At 42.2% G+C, this 14,571-nt stretch overlaps 1 protein-coding gene across 4 annotated transcripts in view; it reads right to left on the bottom strand.

Moving 5' to 3' along the window:
* The window catches only part of LONRF1 (LON peptidase N-terminal domain and ring finger 1), a 30,646-nt gene that overhangs the window by 1,501 nt on the left and 14,574 nt on the right, over positions 1-14,571 (bottom strand). For 3 of the 4 annotated variants that reach the window (XM_036297971.1, XM_036297968.1, XM_036297969.1), the window contains 7 exons: positions 13,864-14,104; positions 13,670-13,766; positions 12,295-12,409; positions 6,970-7,091; positions 4,285-4,443; positions 4,004-4,166; positions 2,326-2,478 (listed from right to left, as the gene is read on the bottom strand). In XM_036297971.1, the coding sequence (XP_036153864.1) occupies positions 2,326-2,478; positions 4,004-4,166; positions 4,285-4,443; positions 6,970-7,091; positions 12,295-12,409; positions 13,670-13,766; positions 13,864-14,104 (1,050 nt within the window). The remainder of the gene's footprint in view (positions 1-2,325; positions 2,479-4,003; positions 4,167-4,284; positions 4,444-6,969; positions 7,092-12,294; positions 12,410-13,669; positions 13,767-13,863; positions 14,105-14,571) is intronic. The other variant, XM_036297970.1, reaches the window with a different exon arrangement.

The raw sequence follows: 14,571 nt of genomic DNA, 5'->3' as shown, positions 1-14,571 counted from the left end.
TTGTCCAAGCTCTCTCAGCTCACACGTGGCAGAGCCAACATCCAAACCCAGACCTGATTCCACAGCCCACACTCTTTCCTCTGCAGGAACTGCTTAGAGCAGGGTTTCCTCACGCTCAGGTGACTGGCATTGGGGCCCAGATGATTGATTGTTATGAGAACCGTCCTGGGCATCATGGCCTGCTGAGCAGCACCCTGCCTCTGTCAGCGGCACCTCCCTAGTTGTGACATGAAGTTGTCTCCAGATATTCCCAAATGTCCCACAGGGGCAAAACTGTCCCTACTTGAGAAATGTTTTCTTAACATGCATATTTAAAACTTTTTAAAAAATATGTTTTTATTGATTTCGGAGAGGAAGGAAGAGAGAGAGATTGAAACATCAATGATGGGAGAGAATCATTGATCGGCTGGCTCTTGCACGCCCCCTACTGGGGATGGAGCCCGCAACTCAGGCCTGTGCCCTTGACCAGAATTGAACCCGGGACCCTTCAGCCCACAGGCCAACACTCTATCCACTGAGCCAAACCACTAGGGCTAAAACACTTTTTTTAAAGTTAGTTGGTATTCTGAAATATCTTCAAAGAACTGCGGACTCCTGGGAAAGCTAGAAGTCCCCCTGATGTTTTAAGGGCTGACTACTGGCTATTGAAAGAACAGGAACTTATACAAAAGAATTGTTAAGCCACCTTTACTACAATTGAACTGCTTCTTATTGGACCTGAAAGTTCAGAATGACAAAAGGAGCTATATCAGTGTTGGTCTCAATGCACTCTTAGACTCAAACTAGATTTCTATATTTATGTATTGTCTGTGCTCTACTCAGCACCACGACCACCTCCTTCTGCATTATCAGAGACATCAGAAAACTACATTCCCCAGAACCCCCTTCCCCATATGGTTCCAGGTTAGACTGGCCAATGAGAGGCACTCCTGTGTGAGATGTGTAAGTTGGAAAAGAGGAAGCCACTACCCTCTGGAGATTGTTGCCCAGTGTGGGCAGATGTGAGATTTACAGAAGCTTCCAGAGAACTCCTGAAAACCACCTGCTCCGCGGCTACAGCTGACACTGAGCAACACCGGGGCAGGCCCAGGTCTGTGGTGGCAGATTCTCTGAGCACTGACGATGTCCCCGAACTTCTCCAAGCTGGGGCGTTAGATCTACATCCTAAAGAAACCCTTCATTCCAGGAGCAGACTGAGGGGCTCTTCTTTTCCTCGCCGAATCCTGCCTCATACAGACTAACAGACGGCAGAGGCGGAGGATAGGGTAACAATGGGGGAGGGTGGTAAAGGCCACAGGAAAGCAATGCTGAATTTTTCTACAAGTTGGGTTTGTTAACACTTAAACTTTATTAATTTTGTGCTTATCAAAAGCTCTTCTATGAAATTTAATCAGATTTAGGTAGACAGGATAAAACAAACATGCTAGACACAGAGTAAGTGCTCAATTACAAGATGGTCTAATGCTGAAATTTCGAGTTCAGGTGAAGGACTCAGCTGGGATTCAGACAGACTTGTACTGACCTCTGAGCACGGACCTGAGAGGCAGTCTGCGTCACAGCGGAATCTGTTTTCTCTCCAGATTCGTATTTATTTATAGTCATTCCTTTATGAAATCTATCACCTTCTGACCACAAACATTTTCTTCTATGCAATTCAAAACACTTGTGCCTAAAAGTCAGTGCTTTGATGCATCTAAGCTCAGACTTCCCAGGCTGGGGACCCTCCTTTCTTGCCTCTCACAGTGCCTACTGCACAGATCGCTTGCCCAGAGTGCCTGCTACACATTAATTAGATTAAGCTTAAAAGCAAACCCTAAGTACCTGAGCTAGGCCATAAGGACAGCAGTTTCCAAGGAGAGTAGCATTAAACATGAAGAGACAGAAATGAATTTAATTGCCAGGCTGAAAGTTGGGAATAAAAGGTGGTGAGAAAAAAATTTTCAAAGTACAGAAAATGATACACTTCATCTCTCAACTGTCCCAGAACGACAGCTGACTGGCTCGAGGTGCAGTTGTCACAATTTACCCGATGGTACCACGTCCCATTTTGGATGTCTTACTTCTCCTTCTGAAAAGGGCCCCTCAGTTAAGGGTTTGACCTTTCCTGGACCTCACTCCTACGGGCATTGCAGTGACACCTACACACCCCTCCCACGTCAAATGCAGCGGGTACCACTGTGCTAGGGAATACAGGCACGATTCCAAAGACGGGGACAAAGGAGATGCGATGTAAACAGGACAACAACAGCAAAACCTTAAAAATCTACTCACTTGGGTTTATTTTAAAAAGTGAGACTTTTGGAAACAACATCAAAGCCATCTTACCTGAAGGTTTTCCTCCCTCCTGGGCATTGAGCCAAAGTGCTGAAGAATTTGGCTTCGAAATCTGTCTCTTAAATTCTGAAACCAGCTGCAGGCTTGAGAGTAGACCAAATTATGAAGCTGCCTGAGACTCTCTAACTCATCTTCATTCTCCACCTAGAAATACAACAGTTAGTAAGACTTCTGTGTCTAATATCACCAACCCCACAGACGTGGGAAAAATCGAAAAATAGGGACTACCTATTTCAGTGCTGGATCATAAGAGTATTATTCTTATACAATACGTATCAAATATTTCTGCCTCACATAATACAGTACTATACGACCCTCCTAACAGCCCCAATCAGGAGGAGGGGTAAGATTGTGAGGGAGTTCTTTGTCTTTATGGATCAGTGGTTTTTGAAAACAGTGGAATGAAAAGAGCAGGAGTTCAGCTACTACAATAAAAGGAAAGACAGGGAAGGGATTAAGGTGCAGATGACAGGGATAGAAAGCGGAACAGGATTTTCCACCACAGAACGGGGTCAAAAAACAAACAAAAAATTTTAGAAAATCACTTAGCATATAAAAAGGTAGAGAATAATTTATGCAGTGATGAACGTCTCCTGCTGTAAAGGCCCAAGGCTGTGGTCACCTTCATCATCCCTCCGGACACCCTGCAGACTGCTGGATCATGGCAGCACCAATTAGATGCTCAGCCTTGCAGCCTGCGATCGAGTGGTCTCACAAATGCAGGTGGAAGATGGAGCATTAACTCACCCCCTCACACTGACTGCCTTAATGCACACTTCTCTCCCACTCACTGCCTGTCAGGGAGCGCTCTAGACCACACACATGCACACATCTCAGCAAACACCAGGCTTGACTCAGCCTTTCACACTCAAGGATGACGCAAGAGAAAAACAACAGAAGAACTCTAAAAACATCTGAGCTATAAAAGGTGAGTCTACAGCACAAAAGAGACAAAAAACAAACAAACATGCTTTTTATTTTTTAGAGATGCGAAATGAAACACAAAACAAGTTTAAAAGGCATCTACTTTTGCACAACAATGAGAATACATTTAATGCCACTAAACTGTACACTTAAAAAAGGTCAACACAGAGCTGCCTCAAACAGATTGTCAAACTGCAGCGGGAAGGCCAGGGAGGGTTGGGAGGGGCAAAAGGGAGGGAGGTAGGAGATCAACTGAAGGACTTGTATGCATGCATATAAGCATAACCAATGGACATAAGACACTGGGGGGTAGGGGAGGCCAGGGGATTGTCAAGGGCAGGGGGGAAAAAAAGGACACATATGTAATACCCTTTGTAATACTTTAAGCAAAAAATAAAAATTAAAATTAAAAAGGTTAACATTCAACCCTGTTAAGTGCCTGCCTTGCCAATACACACACACACACACACACACACACACACACACACACACACACTCTCACACTCTGGGTGCTGTGCTGGCTGCTGAGCCTGGAGAAACAAAGAGTATCTAGGTCTGGTCTCCCAGGTTCTCTGGGAACTCACAATGATTAAGAACAAGATAAGAAAAAGATAAGTCAAAACTAATTTGCATAAGTATTGGTGAGGGTCTCTGAGAGGAAGAACTGTTTTATCTGCCCAGATGCCTGTACCATGCCCAGGACAGAGCACACCAAGGTGTGCTGGAAAACAACACCGTGTAATACCTTAACATCTTCCAAATATTCAATGTCTGCAGTACAATATCCATCTTTCATTCCTCTTTTTAAAACCTTAAACCGCTTTCCTCCAACAGTATCCACCACAGACCTTCCATCAGGTAAGAAGTGTACATTTCTAATTTGTAACATACAACCATAATCTGCAAAACTAAAAGAAAAATTCCAATTAACATCAAAGTTCAAGCGACAAGCACGCACGTTCTCAACAATATTCAAGGAAAGTTCCAAGGTAAATACAAATACTTAAAAGAACACAAAAAGCATACCCATTCTGCTTGTCACTGACACACATCCCAAACTGTTTCGTTCCAGTTTGTATGCTTCTTCGAATCATCAATCTATATCTTGGCTCAAATACATGAAGAGGGCAAGGCACAGTGGGGTAGGCTATAGTGCAAACAAATATTGGGACATTCTTGGTCAAGCTGAAGAAGAGAAAAGTGTCATTATTATATGTCAGAATTTATAACCAAAATGAGTAAAGCTTGCAACAGTAATAAATTCATATAAAAAAAAAAAAGAAAGCAGACCCAAATAATGTAACTTTCATTCTTGGCAAGAACAAGAATCAGTACACTCACACGGATACGTTAGCACTAAAACAGTGTTTGTGATCCTCTTATGCACACAAGTCAAGCAAGTCAATCTGTATTCGAGCTGCCAGGTTATCATATAGAGCTAAGTTTCTTTATGAATCAAAAAGAAATGGACTAGAATTCTATTCTATATTTAAAATCTGTCTAAAATATCTGTAACATGACAGAGTTAATATCCTTTCTCCGTAAAACACTCTTAGTCACTCTTAGATAACAGTAAAAAAAAAAAAGAATTCCCAGAAAAGACAAAACACAAATCATTAAAAATTCTTAGGCATTAAAAATATTTTCAAACTATCAAAATAGGTAATTCAAAAACATTTTTCCAGGTAATTAAAAAGATACATTTTCCATTGCCAGATTTGCAGAAAATAAGAGGATGCAGGCAGCGCCCAGCTTTGACAGGGCTGGGGAAGCTGGCAGTGCAGGGGGCAGACTGGAACAGGACAGCCACGCTGAAGGAGCATGTGGCAATCAATACACATCAAAAGCTTTTTTAAATGTCCACATCCTTTGAACCAACAGGCTCCCTTTTCCCCACAAGTACTGAGCATGTTCAGTGTAGCACTCTGTACAGCAGCCACAACTTAGAAGCAAAAAGAAGATAATAAATCATGACATAGCCATCACATGGTATACATTTAAATGAGAAAAGAGGTTATGGAATTATATGAATAAAATGACCCCATCTATGTTTAAAATGTATTTATATATATTAAAACATAAAAGGATATATGCCAAAATGCCAAAGGAAGCTCCCTTTGGGTTGCCCATTATGGCTTTTTTTCCCCCTGCTCACTTATATTTTCTAATTTTTCTTCAAAAAGATCATGTTACAAAAATTAATATTTAATAAAAACATGTTTAATGTACAAGTGCTAGTTACTCTACTTTTAAAACTGTGTTTTACCATCATTGTACACTCTCCTTATGAACCTGAGAACTTGGAAAAAACCCAACAGACCCATTAATTAGCAAAACTTGTAAGTCCAGAGGAGGACCCGTTCCTCAAGGACAACAGCCTCATCAGTGAGCAGCAGGTGCCCTCAAGCTTCCCTCCCTCACCTCAGCTCCCCTCCTGTTACTGCTGCTGGTCATTCACCAATTGCACTGCTCTGTGGGGGGTCGGGTGTGGCACCGTTTTAAGATTTTAAAGTATATCTGCAGCTTTCCTATAAGCAGCTTCTTGCAGTGTTGATCAAAAAGCTTCATAATCTGCACTTCCGAATATTTTCTACCATAGAACCACACAATAAACTATCAGTTCCACGAGAAGACAAATCATACCGATTTCCATAAAGATAGGAAGTCTCTCATTGACGGCCCCGGGCCCAATGAAGACATTTGGAGGGCACATACTAAAAAAAGAAGAGTCCATGCCCTAGCTGGTTTGGCTCAGTGAATAGAACGTCGGCCTGTGGACTGAAGGGTCCCAGGTTTGATTCCAGTCAAGGACACAAGCCTGGGTTGCAGGCTTGATCCCCATTAGGGCATGTGTAGGAGGCAGCAGATCAATGACTCTCATCATTGATGTTTCTCTCTCTCTCTTGCGCTCCATTCCTCTCTGAAATCAATAAATATATTTTTTTTCTTTAAAAGGCAGAATTTTAAAAAAAGAAAACGAAAGGAAAAGAGCTAAGAAATTAAAAACCTATGAAAAAAATGTAGAGACTCCAAAGACTGGTCAAAGAGGGAAAGACGTAGGTGAAGAAAAGTACAAGAAATAAAGGTTAAGAGCAACAAGACTAGGACCAGCCTCCCATCCCCAGTCGGCCATGAAGTCCTCAATAATGGTCTCTCCCACCAGCTCTCAAAGCTACCCCCAGGGCTTTCACTTTCCTGTTTCTGACTCGATTCTGCCTCAAGTCAATATTTTCATTAATTGAGAATCTGGCCCCTAAGTCACCTCCTTACCCTTTTCCAATTTCAAGACTCAACGCCCCACCTTCCAAACCTCTAATTGGCTAAACCCCCTGCCAATCCTGACCATTTGTCTCCTGCCTTCCTCCTACACTGCCTTGGTACCTGAGGGTTGCTGTTCCCAGCAACCACTGTTACTAGCTCCACCTCTCCATTCCAGATTCCACTGCCTGATGTCACTGTAAGAAACCCTCCCCCACCTAAAATGCTGCTTAAATGAGTCAATAATTCCCAGTAGAACATCTGGAAGTTACCAAATGAACTTTTAAAAAATCCTGTTTAGGACAGGGGAAGCTGACCAATATCTGTGTGAAATATGCCTTTGACTGTATGGGTTGAACTACAGGCGGGATCCAGCTTGCCACGAGAAGGCTTCTCCTATTTCCAAGGGTAGTAGTTTGTAATCTGATTGCGTTTTTATGAGAAGAAACTTACTGTGAGAGTTCAGCAGTTTCTTCATCATATATTTTTTTTCTCTCAGACAGCTCATCAGGCAGATACTTCACTATTAATTCTTCCAACAGCTGTGTGACACAGTACCTCCTATCTGCTAGATACTAAAAGACAATATTATTTTACATTCCAATTCTTTTTTCCTACAGTATAAAACAGGCAAAACAATTTAGCTGATACAGTCAAGCCCTTATTACATATTTATACAGTCTATCTGAATTAACCGAATTAGTGAGGGGAACCTTACAATGGATGATGCTAAACAGGCCACCTGTCTGAGGCTTCGCTCAAGAGCATAAAGCTGCATGGTGGCAGCTGGAGCCACACCCTATGTAAGGACTGTGTCTTGCTCTGATCACAGATCCTTTAGCAGCTGTCAGCCCTGCCCCTGCATCTCCCACACAGAAGGCCAATCTCCATCTGGCAGCTCATGGGTACCTGAAACTAGCATTTTGACTGAAAAACAAAAATAAGGTAAGGAATAAAGAAAATGGTGCATTTGCCTTATTTTTAAAAAGCAAAAACTACACATACACCCTTTTCTGTTCCCTATTTCAGTAGCAGAGTTTACAGCAAATTTTTTCTTTCAGATTCTCCTTTCCCTGTCACCTTACTATACTCAGACCCTCGTCAAGAGGTTGTTTTTCCCAGATGACCCCCTGTATGTATGAAGGGGACATTTTACCACTCCCTTCAGACTCTGAGAAACCGCCCCTCATGCATTTGGTGTCATTGTTCCAACTGCTAGAAGCTATCTCTTATACTCTTGCCTGTGAAAGGCCCATCTATCTTTTATGGTCTGGCTCCAATTTTACCTTTTTTATAAAGTCTTTCTAATTATTTTTCTGTCTCCCAAGAACCATATAAAAGGCAGTTACCACACCCTACACTATACAACATGGACAGGAAATACATCACGTCTCTGTAACTGAACTAAACACTGCACAGGGGAAGGGACCAGGTCAGAGTGTACGCACAGAACTTTGCGCAAAGCAAATGCCCAGTACAAATCTAATCTAATAAAAGACAAACATGCAAATTGACCGTACCTTCGCTACACCTTAAGCCATGCCCCCAGCCAATCAGAGCTACTATATGCAAATTAACCCAACCAAGATGGCAGCCGGCAGCCACAGAGCTGGAGTGAGCAGGAGGCTTGGTTGCTCCAATGATGGAGGAAGCCAGCTTCCTGCCTGCCGCAGCCGGCTCTGAGCTTCACTGAAGGCAACAAAGTTTCAATTATAGAAGATAAATAAACCCCAGATACCTGCTTTCAGCTGGCCGTGGCCACAGAGCTGGAGCGAGCAGGAGGCTTGGTTGCTCCAATGATGGAGGAAGCCAAGCTTCCCGCGCGTCCTGGCCGGCTCTGAGCTCCACTGGAGGCAACAAAGTTTCAATTATAGAAGGTAAATAAATCTCAGAATAAAAAAAAAAGAAGAGGAGGAGAGGCTGGTAGCTTCCATTGCCCAGGGGCTTGGCCAGCCTGAAAACAGCCCTCAGCCCCTCACCCAGACTGGCCAGGCAACCCCACTGGGGACCCCACACCCTAAAGGGGGTGTGACCAGCCTGAAAACAGCCATCAGGCCCTCACCCAGGCTGGCCAAACCTCCATGGGGTGAGGGTCCCCACTGGGGAAAGGAGGGGCTTGACTAGCCTACAAACAGCCATCATCCCCTCACCCAGGCTGGCCAGGCACCCCAGTGGGGACCCACACCCTGAACGGGGTGTGACCAGCCTGCAAACACCCATCAGCCCCTCACCAAGGCTGGCCAGGCACCCCAGAGGAACCCCCACCCTGATCCGGGACACCCTTCAGGGCAAACCAGCCGGCCCCCACCCATGCACCAGGCCTCTATCCTATATAATAAAAGGGTTATATGCAAACTGACCCTAACAGCAGAACGATTGGGAATGACAGGTCACTATGACACACACTGACCACCAGAGGGCAGACGCTCAATGCAGGAGCTGTCCCCTGGTGATCAGTGCGCTCCCACAGGAGGAGCTCTGCTCAGCCACAAGCCAGTACAGCCGTGGTGGCGGGAGCCTCTCCCACCTCCTCAACAGCGCTAAGGATGTCTGACTGCAGCTTAGGCCTGCTCCCTGCTGGCAAGTGGACATCCCCCGGGGGCTCCTGGGCAGCCAGAGGGATGTCTGATTGCCAGCTTAGGCCCAATCCCGTGGGGAGCAGGCCTAAGCCAACAGGTGGTGATCCCCCAAGGGGTCCCAGACTGCAAGAGGGCACAGGCCGGGCTGAGGGGACCCCCCCCCGCCCCGCCAAGAGTGCACAAATTTTTGTGCACCAGGCCTCTAGTTTATTTAATAAAAGTAGTGAGGAAAAACCATGAGGAGGTAAGATAAAGAGAGGCCATCCTTTAATCTGTAGATCCAGCATAAATAAAGGTTTTGTCGTTATCCAATGAAAAATAGAGTAGTGCCCGGCTGGCGTGGCTCAGTGCTTGAATGTCAACCTATGAACCAGGAAGTCACAGTTCGATTTCCGGTCAGGGTACATGCCCAGTTGTGGGCTCAATCCCTAGTATGGGGTGTGCAGAAGGCAGCTGATCAATGATTCTCTCTCATCATTGATGTTTCCCTCTCTCCCTTCCCTTTCTCTCTGAAATCATTAATAAATACACACACACACACACACACACACACACACATATATACATACACACTAGAGGCCCGATGTACGAAGATTCATGCAAGAATGGGCCTTCCTTTCCCTGGCTGCCGGCACCGCCTTCGCTCCGGCCAGAGCTGCCTTTCTGCCTTCACTCAGGCCCAGAGCAGCTGGGGCGGTGTGGAACGCCTGTGTCATCACTATGGAGATGATGCAAGCATCCTGCCTTGCCCCGGGCCGCTAGGTGCCTGTGTATGCAAATTAACCTGCCATCTTTGTTGGGTTAATTTGCATACTCACTCCTGATTGGCTGGTGGGCGTCACGGAGGTATGGTCAATTTGCATCTTTCTCTTTTATTAGTGTAGAGATATATATATATATATATATATATATATATATATATATATATATATATATTTTTTTTTTTTTTTTTTTTTTTTTTTTTTTCTTTTAATAGAGTAGAAAATATGAGAATTTAGGAGAGGGGTAGTAGTGGTTTTCAAATCTTAGCATGAATCAGGGCTTGTTAAAATGCAGACTGCTACGTCCCACCAGAGTTTCTGATTTAGTGGCTCTGGAGTGGGGTCTAGGTGATCGGATGCTGTTGGTCAGGGGAACACACTTTGAGAACCACTGAAAAGTGGTACTCTTGAGCAGATAATGTAGATACAGTTAACTGATGAGTTTACCGTAAAATGAATCAAATTATAGGCATTAATAAAGGCAATGTTATTACCATTTTTCTATTAAATTATTAAAAATGTTTTAAAATTTAATACTCATGTATTAAATTTGGGAAAATATGGCCTCTCTTACATGCCTGGTAGGAATCTAAATTTGTACATTTCTAGGGACCTACAAAATTTGGCACTTGGTTTTAAGAGTCTTTTAAAAATAAGATGTTTAAGCTAATAATTTACCCTAAGGAAAGACTCAAAGACATAACACATGGTACATAAAAAAAGAGAAAACAAAGCAATTTACAAATCCAACAATAGGGAAATGTCAAGGCATTATATTATTATACTGCTATAAAATGTATTCAAATGAAAAAATAAGCAAAATAAAATCACAAGTAGGAAAGATGCAAAACTATGGAGCATTTCAATTTAATTCTTTAAAATATATATTTAGCTTATGCAAATTATGTTATACAAGGTATTTTCAGTCAGGACACAAAATAAAGTTATTTTTAAATAGTACGCTAGTTACGTTTTTAAATATGCTTATTTTCTTTTAAACACCATTTTTTTTAGGGTGAGGTATCTAAATTTAAAGCTACATACCTAGTTATTAATCTAAAATAAAGCATAATAAATATATTAGAGCCCTGGCCAATGTGGCTCAGTTGGTAGGAGCATTGTCCCATACACGGAGAGATGGCAGGTTCAATTCCCAGTCAGGGCACATACTTAGGTTGCAGGTTCAATCCCAGGTTGGGGCACATGCAGGAGGCAACCAATCGATGTTTCTCTCTCTCTCTCTCTCTCTCTCTCTCTCTCTCTCTCCCCCTTTCTTGCTCTAAAATCAGTAAAAATATAAAATAAAAATATATTTCAGAGTACTAAAAACTCTGGGAAATATAAATATGCTTATATTTAGAGTACTTCACCTGAAAACAGTATTTAGTTGAACATGCAATTAACAAATTCTTTAAGAATAAGTTTATCTTGTTTCTTGATTTTGTGAACATTCTGTACGTGGTTTTGTTTTTTACATATCAGCTTGTTCTATAAGACACATATCAAACATAATGCACATATAGTATTATGATACCTACACAGGGCTATATTTTGTATATAGGAAATAGCTATGTATGTTCAATAGCAAAATGTTTTATCACTTTCTTATTCATATCTGGAAGACACTTTTTCTTTAAACAACCCTGCCGACCACCAGAGACGGGGTCGCTCTCCCCTGATCAATGCTACCAGCACAGCTGGAGTGCAGAATTCCAAGACTTTGGCCTCACTTAGGGGGTCTCCAGCTGCCTTGCACGACTGAGCAGGTGTTGTCCTCCCACCTGGGATCCGCTGCTTTCCTCACACAGGCTACTGGCGCTGACTACTGACTCTACAAGAAGCGCTGGGGAAGCTGTGCCTCCCCTCCTTCCCAGCCTCCTCTTTCTAGAGCTGTCCTGTCCAACATGGTGGCCACCAGTCACATGTGCCTGCTTAAATGCACATGAGTTAAAAATACAATTCCTCCGTCATATTAACCGCATTTCAAGTGCTTAATATTCACATGTGGCTGGTAGTGACATGTTGGATAGCACAGAAAGAGAGCATCTCCATCAATGCTCAAAGTCTACTGAACAGAGCTGTTCCAGATGTTAATGGGACTGAAGAAGGCCAGAAATCCAGCCTAGTATTGGGGGTTCCCTCAATATTGTCATCAGTAATACTGAACCAATTCCTGACCTGGTACTTGACCATACACCCTCTTTGCTAAAACATTAAGTACCGGGGGCTTGGTCTCCAGGACCTCTCTCTTTCCCTGCCCTCTCTGACCTCGCCTTCTCCAACACTAACATGTGGTCCTGAGGCATCATCCTTCGCAGTCACTCACTCAGCATATATAATGTAATTCGTTCTGAACATCATAGTCACTGTTTCTATGACTGATCAGAAATAAAACCATGTTGCCAAACTTGAGACCAATAAACAGATAAAATGTTTACCTCTTTTAAGCTTTCTTTGCAAAGGGGACAATATGGTGTATGATCTAAACAACGCTCAAGACAATTCTTACAGAATGAGTGTCCACAAGGGGTTGTTACTGGCTCGAAAAATAACCTGAAATCAACCAAAATGCATGAAGTACATATTAGTTTTCACATTAAACTGTTTATTAGAAAAAATGGACAAACTATTAATAGAACCATAACACTAATCCCTATTTAGAGAAGGAGGAAGGAGAGTCTGATGGGTAGAAGAGGAGGAGGGGGGCAGTGATTAATGCAATTACACAAAATGTTCCTAAAGAACTTTTTAAACATTCTCTACCAACAGAGGTGCCCTGCCAAGCACCCAGAGCTGCACTAACAATACAACCACTCGCCCAGTGGCGCTGACCACTTGAAATGTGGCCAGGCCAAACTGAGATGCGTAGCAAATGTAAAATACACACCAGATTTCCAAGACTTATGTAAGATATTTCATTCATAATCACTAAATAGCTTTCCTATAGATTCTTATTTTCTTCTTTGAAATTCGTTTTCTTAATAAGCTTATAAAAGGCATACTCTATAAAATTCATTAAAAGGAATAATCCAATAAATATTACAGTTAAATCCTAAAGAAATATTAGGCTTAATACCAAAGGCAATACTCAGATAATATGGGAAAACTAATTTTACTTACAGTATGATTATTTCCTGAAACACATCTGAATTTCCTAGAAGTATTATTAGATATATAGGTACTTCAGAAACTGTCTGGTCTAATCCCCCCCTCCTCATAAAGAAAGGAACCTAGGCTCTGATTAGAGACGTGCTTGGGAATACAGCCAGTTGCCACCAGCCTCGTGGGGCCAGTTCCAGGTCTCCTGACTCTTCAGGCCCTGTTCCTTTGACGCCACACAACTCATGGAAGTGGAAAACGTTCTTTCCAAACCACCAGTCTTTTAGAATTCTAAGCATTCCACATAATGAAAATCCTTATCTAATGGTTCTTTAACGAGCCAGACACATACAATACAGAATTAGAATCCTTACCCAAATATAAAATGATGGATATTTCTAAGTTCTAACAATAATACGTACAGCCTTTATAGAACTTCACAATTTTCCAGGTACTTTTTATATTTAAGTCATTTGATTCTTATAACACTGTGAGAGAGGCTATGCAAACACTGACCGCACTTTCTAAATAAGGAAACCAGAGGTTCATATATTAAAGTTATTTGTCTAAAGTATGAAAGGTCCAGCGAGGAGTAAAATTAGCACATTTAGTTCACTTACATTATCTATTATTACAGAGTAGGTTATCTTTATCTACCCTGTATTTTATTTATGTTAATATAAAATATTCATCTTGTAAAAAAATTTTACATACCTCATGCAGAGAGAACACTCAAAATCTGAGACGTCTATTAATTCCTCTGGGATGTCACCATAAGTTAATGAAAACGTACAGACCTCATTGGGCATTTCTATTTAAACAAAGAAACAACAGGGTTATTTTGGTGGGAAAGTTTAAAGGTTATTCTAAATAAATAAATGTTTTTATGAGTGCAGTGAAATGTTTACCTCCTTGCTTTTTAAGCTTATTTCTTCCATCTTCATTGACAATCACATCCTGTTCTAAGAGAGACAGCTTTCTTTTCAGGAGAGCACCTTTTTCTTCAACAGAGAGCAAAGGTTCTGAGGACACGCGTTTTAAGCAATCCTCTCTGGTGGGCATTTCTGTGGAATTGATAGCCTGTGCTGACCGAGCACGGTTTAAGCTTCCTTTGACAGGTTCTGCCGGGGTCTCAGGTATTTCTTCATTCTACAAAAATACAATAACAAGAGTATCTGTATTTCTTCACTATCCTTACTGTTCTCACCAAGAATCAAACCGAAATGAAATTTCAATAATTTATAATGTCCACTTTACTGTTCATTTAACAGCACCAACTTTTTAAAATATGTTTTTCTTTACTGACTTCAGAAAGAGGAAGGAAGAGGGAGAGAGAGAGATGGAAAACATCAATGATGAGAGAGAAATCATTGGTCAGCTGCCTTCTGCATACCCCGAACTGGAAATCGAGCCCATGACCCAGGCATGTGCCCTGACTGGGAATCGAACCATGACTCCTGCCTGGTTCATGGGTCAATGTTCCACCACTGAGCCACACCCTGGCCAGGCCAATAGCACCAACTTTTAATTCTAAAACCCTGACAAGCAAATTATTTTTGCCAGAACTTATATAACCCTAGACATCCAGCTAACCAGTATTATAATGAGGCTTAAGC

The sequence above is a fragment of the Myotis myotis genome, unplaced genomic scaffold, assembly GCF_014108235.1.
Source record: "Myotis myotis isolate mMyoMyo1 unplaced genomic scaffold, mMyoMyo1.p scaffold_m19_p_3, whole genome shotgun sequence".
In the NCBI taxonomy this organism is placed as follows: domain Eukaryota; kingdom Metazoa; phylum Chordata; class Mammalia; order Chiroptera; family Vespertilionidae; genus Myotis; species Myotis myotis.
Note: the sequence above shows the minus strand (reverse complement) of the source record. Positions and strands in the feature narration are given on the sequence as shown.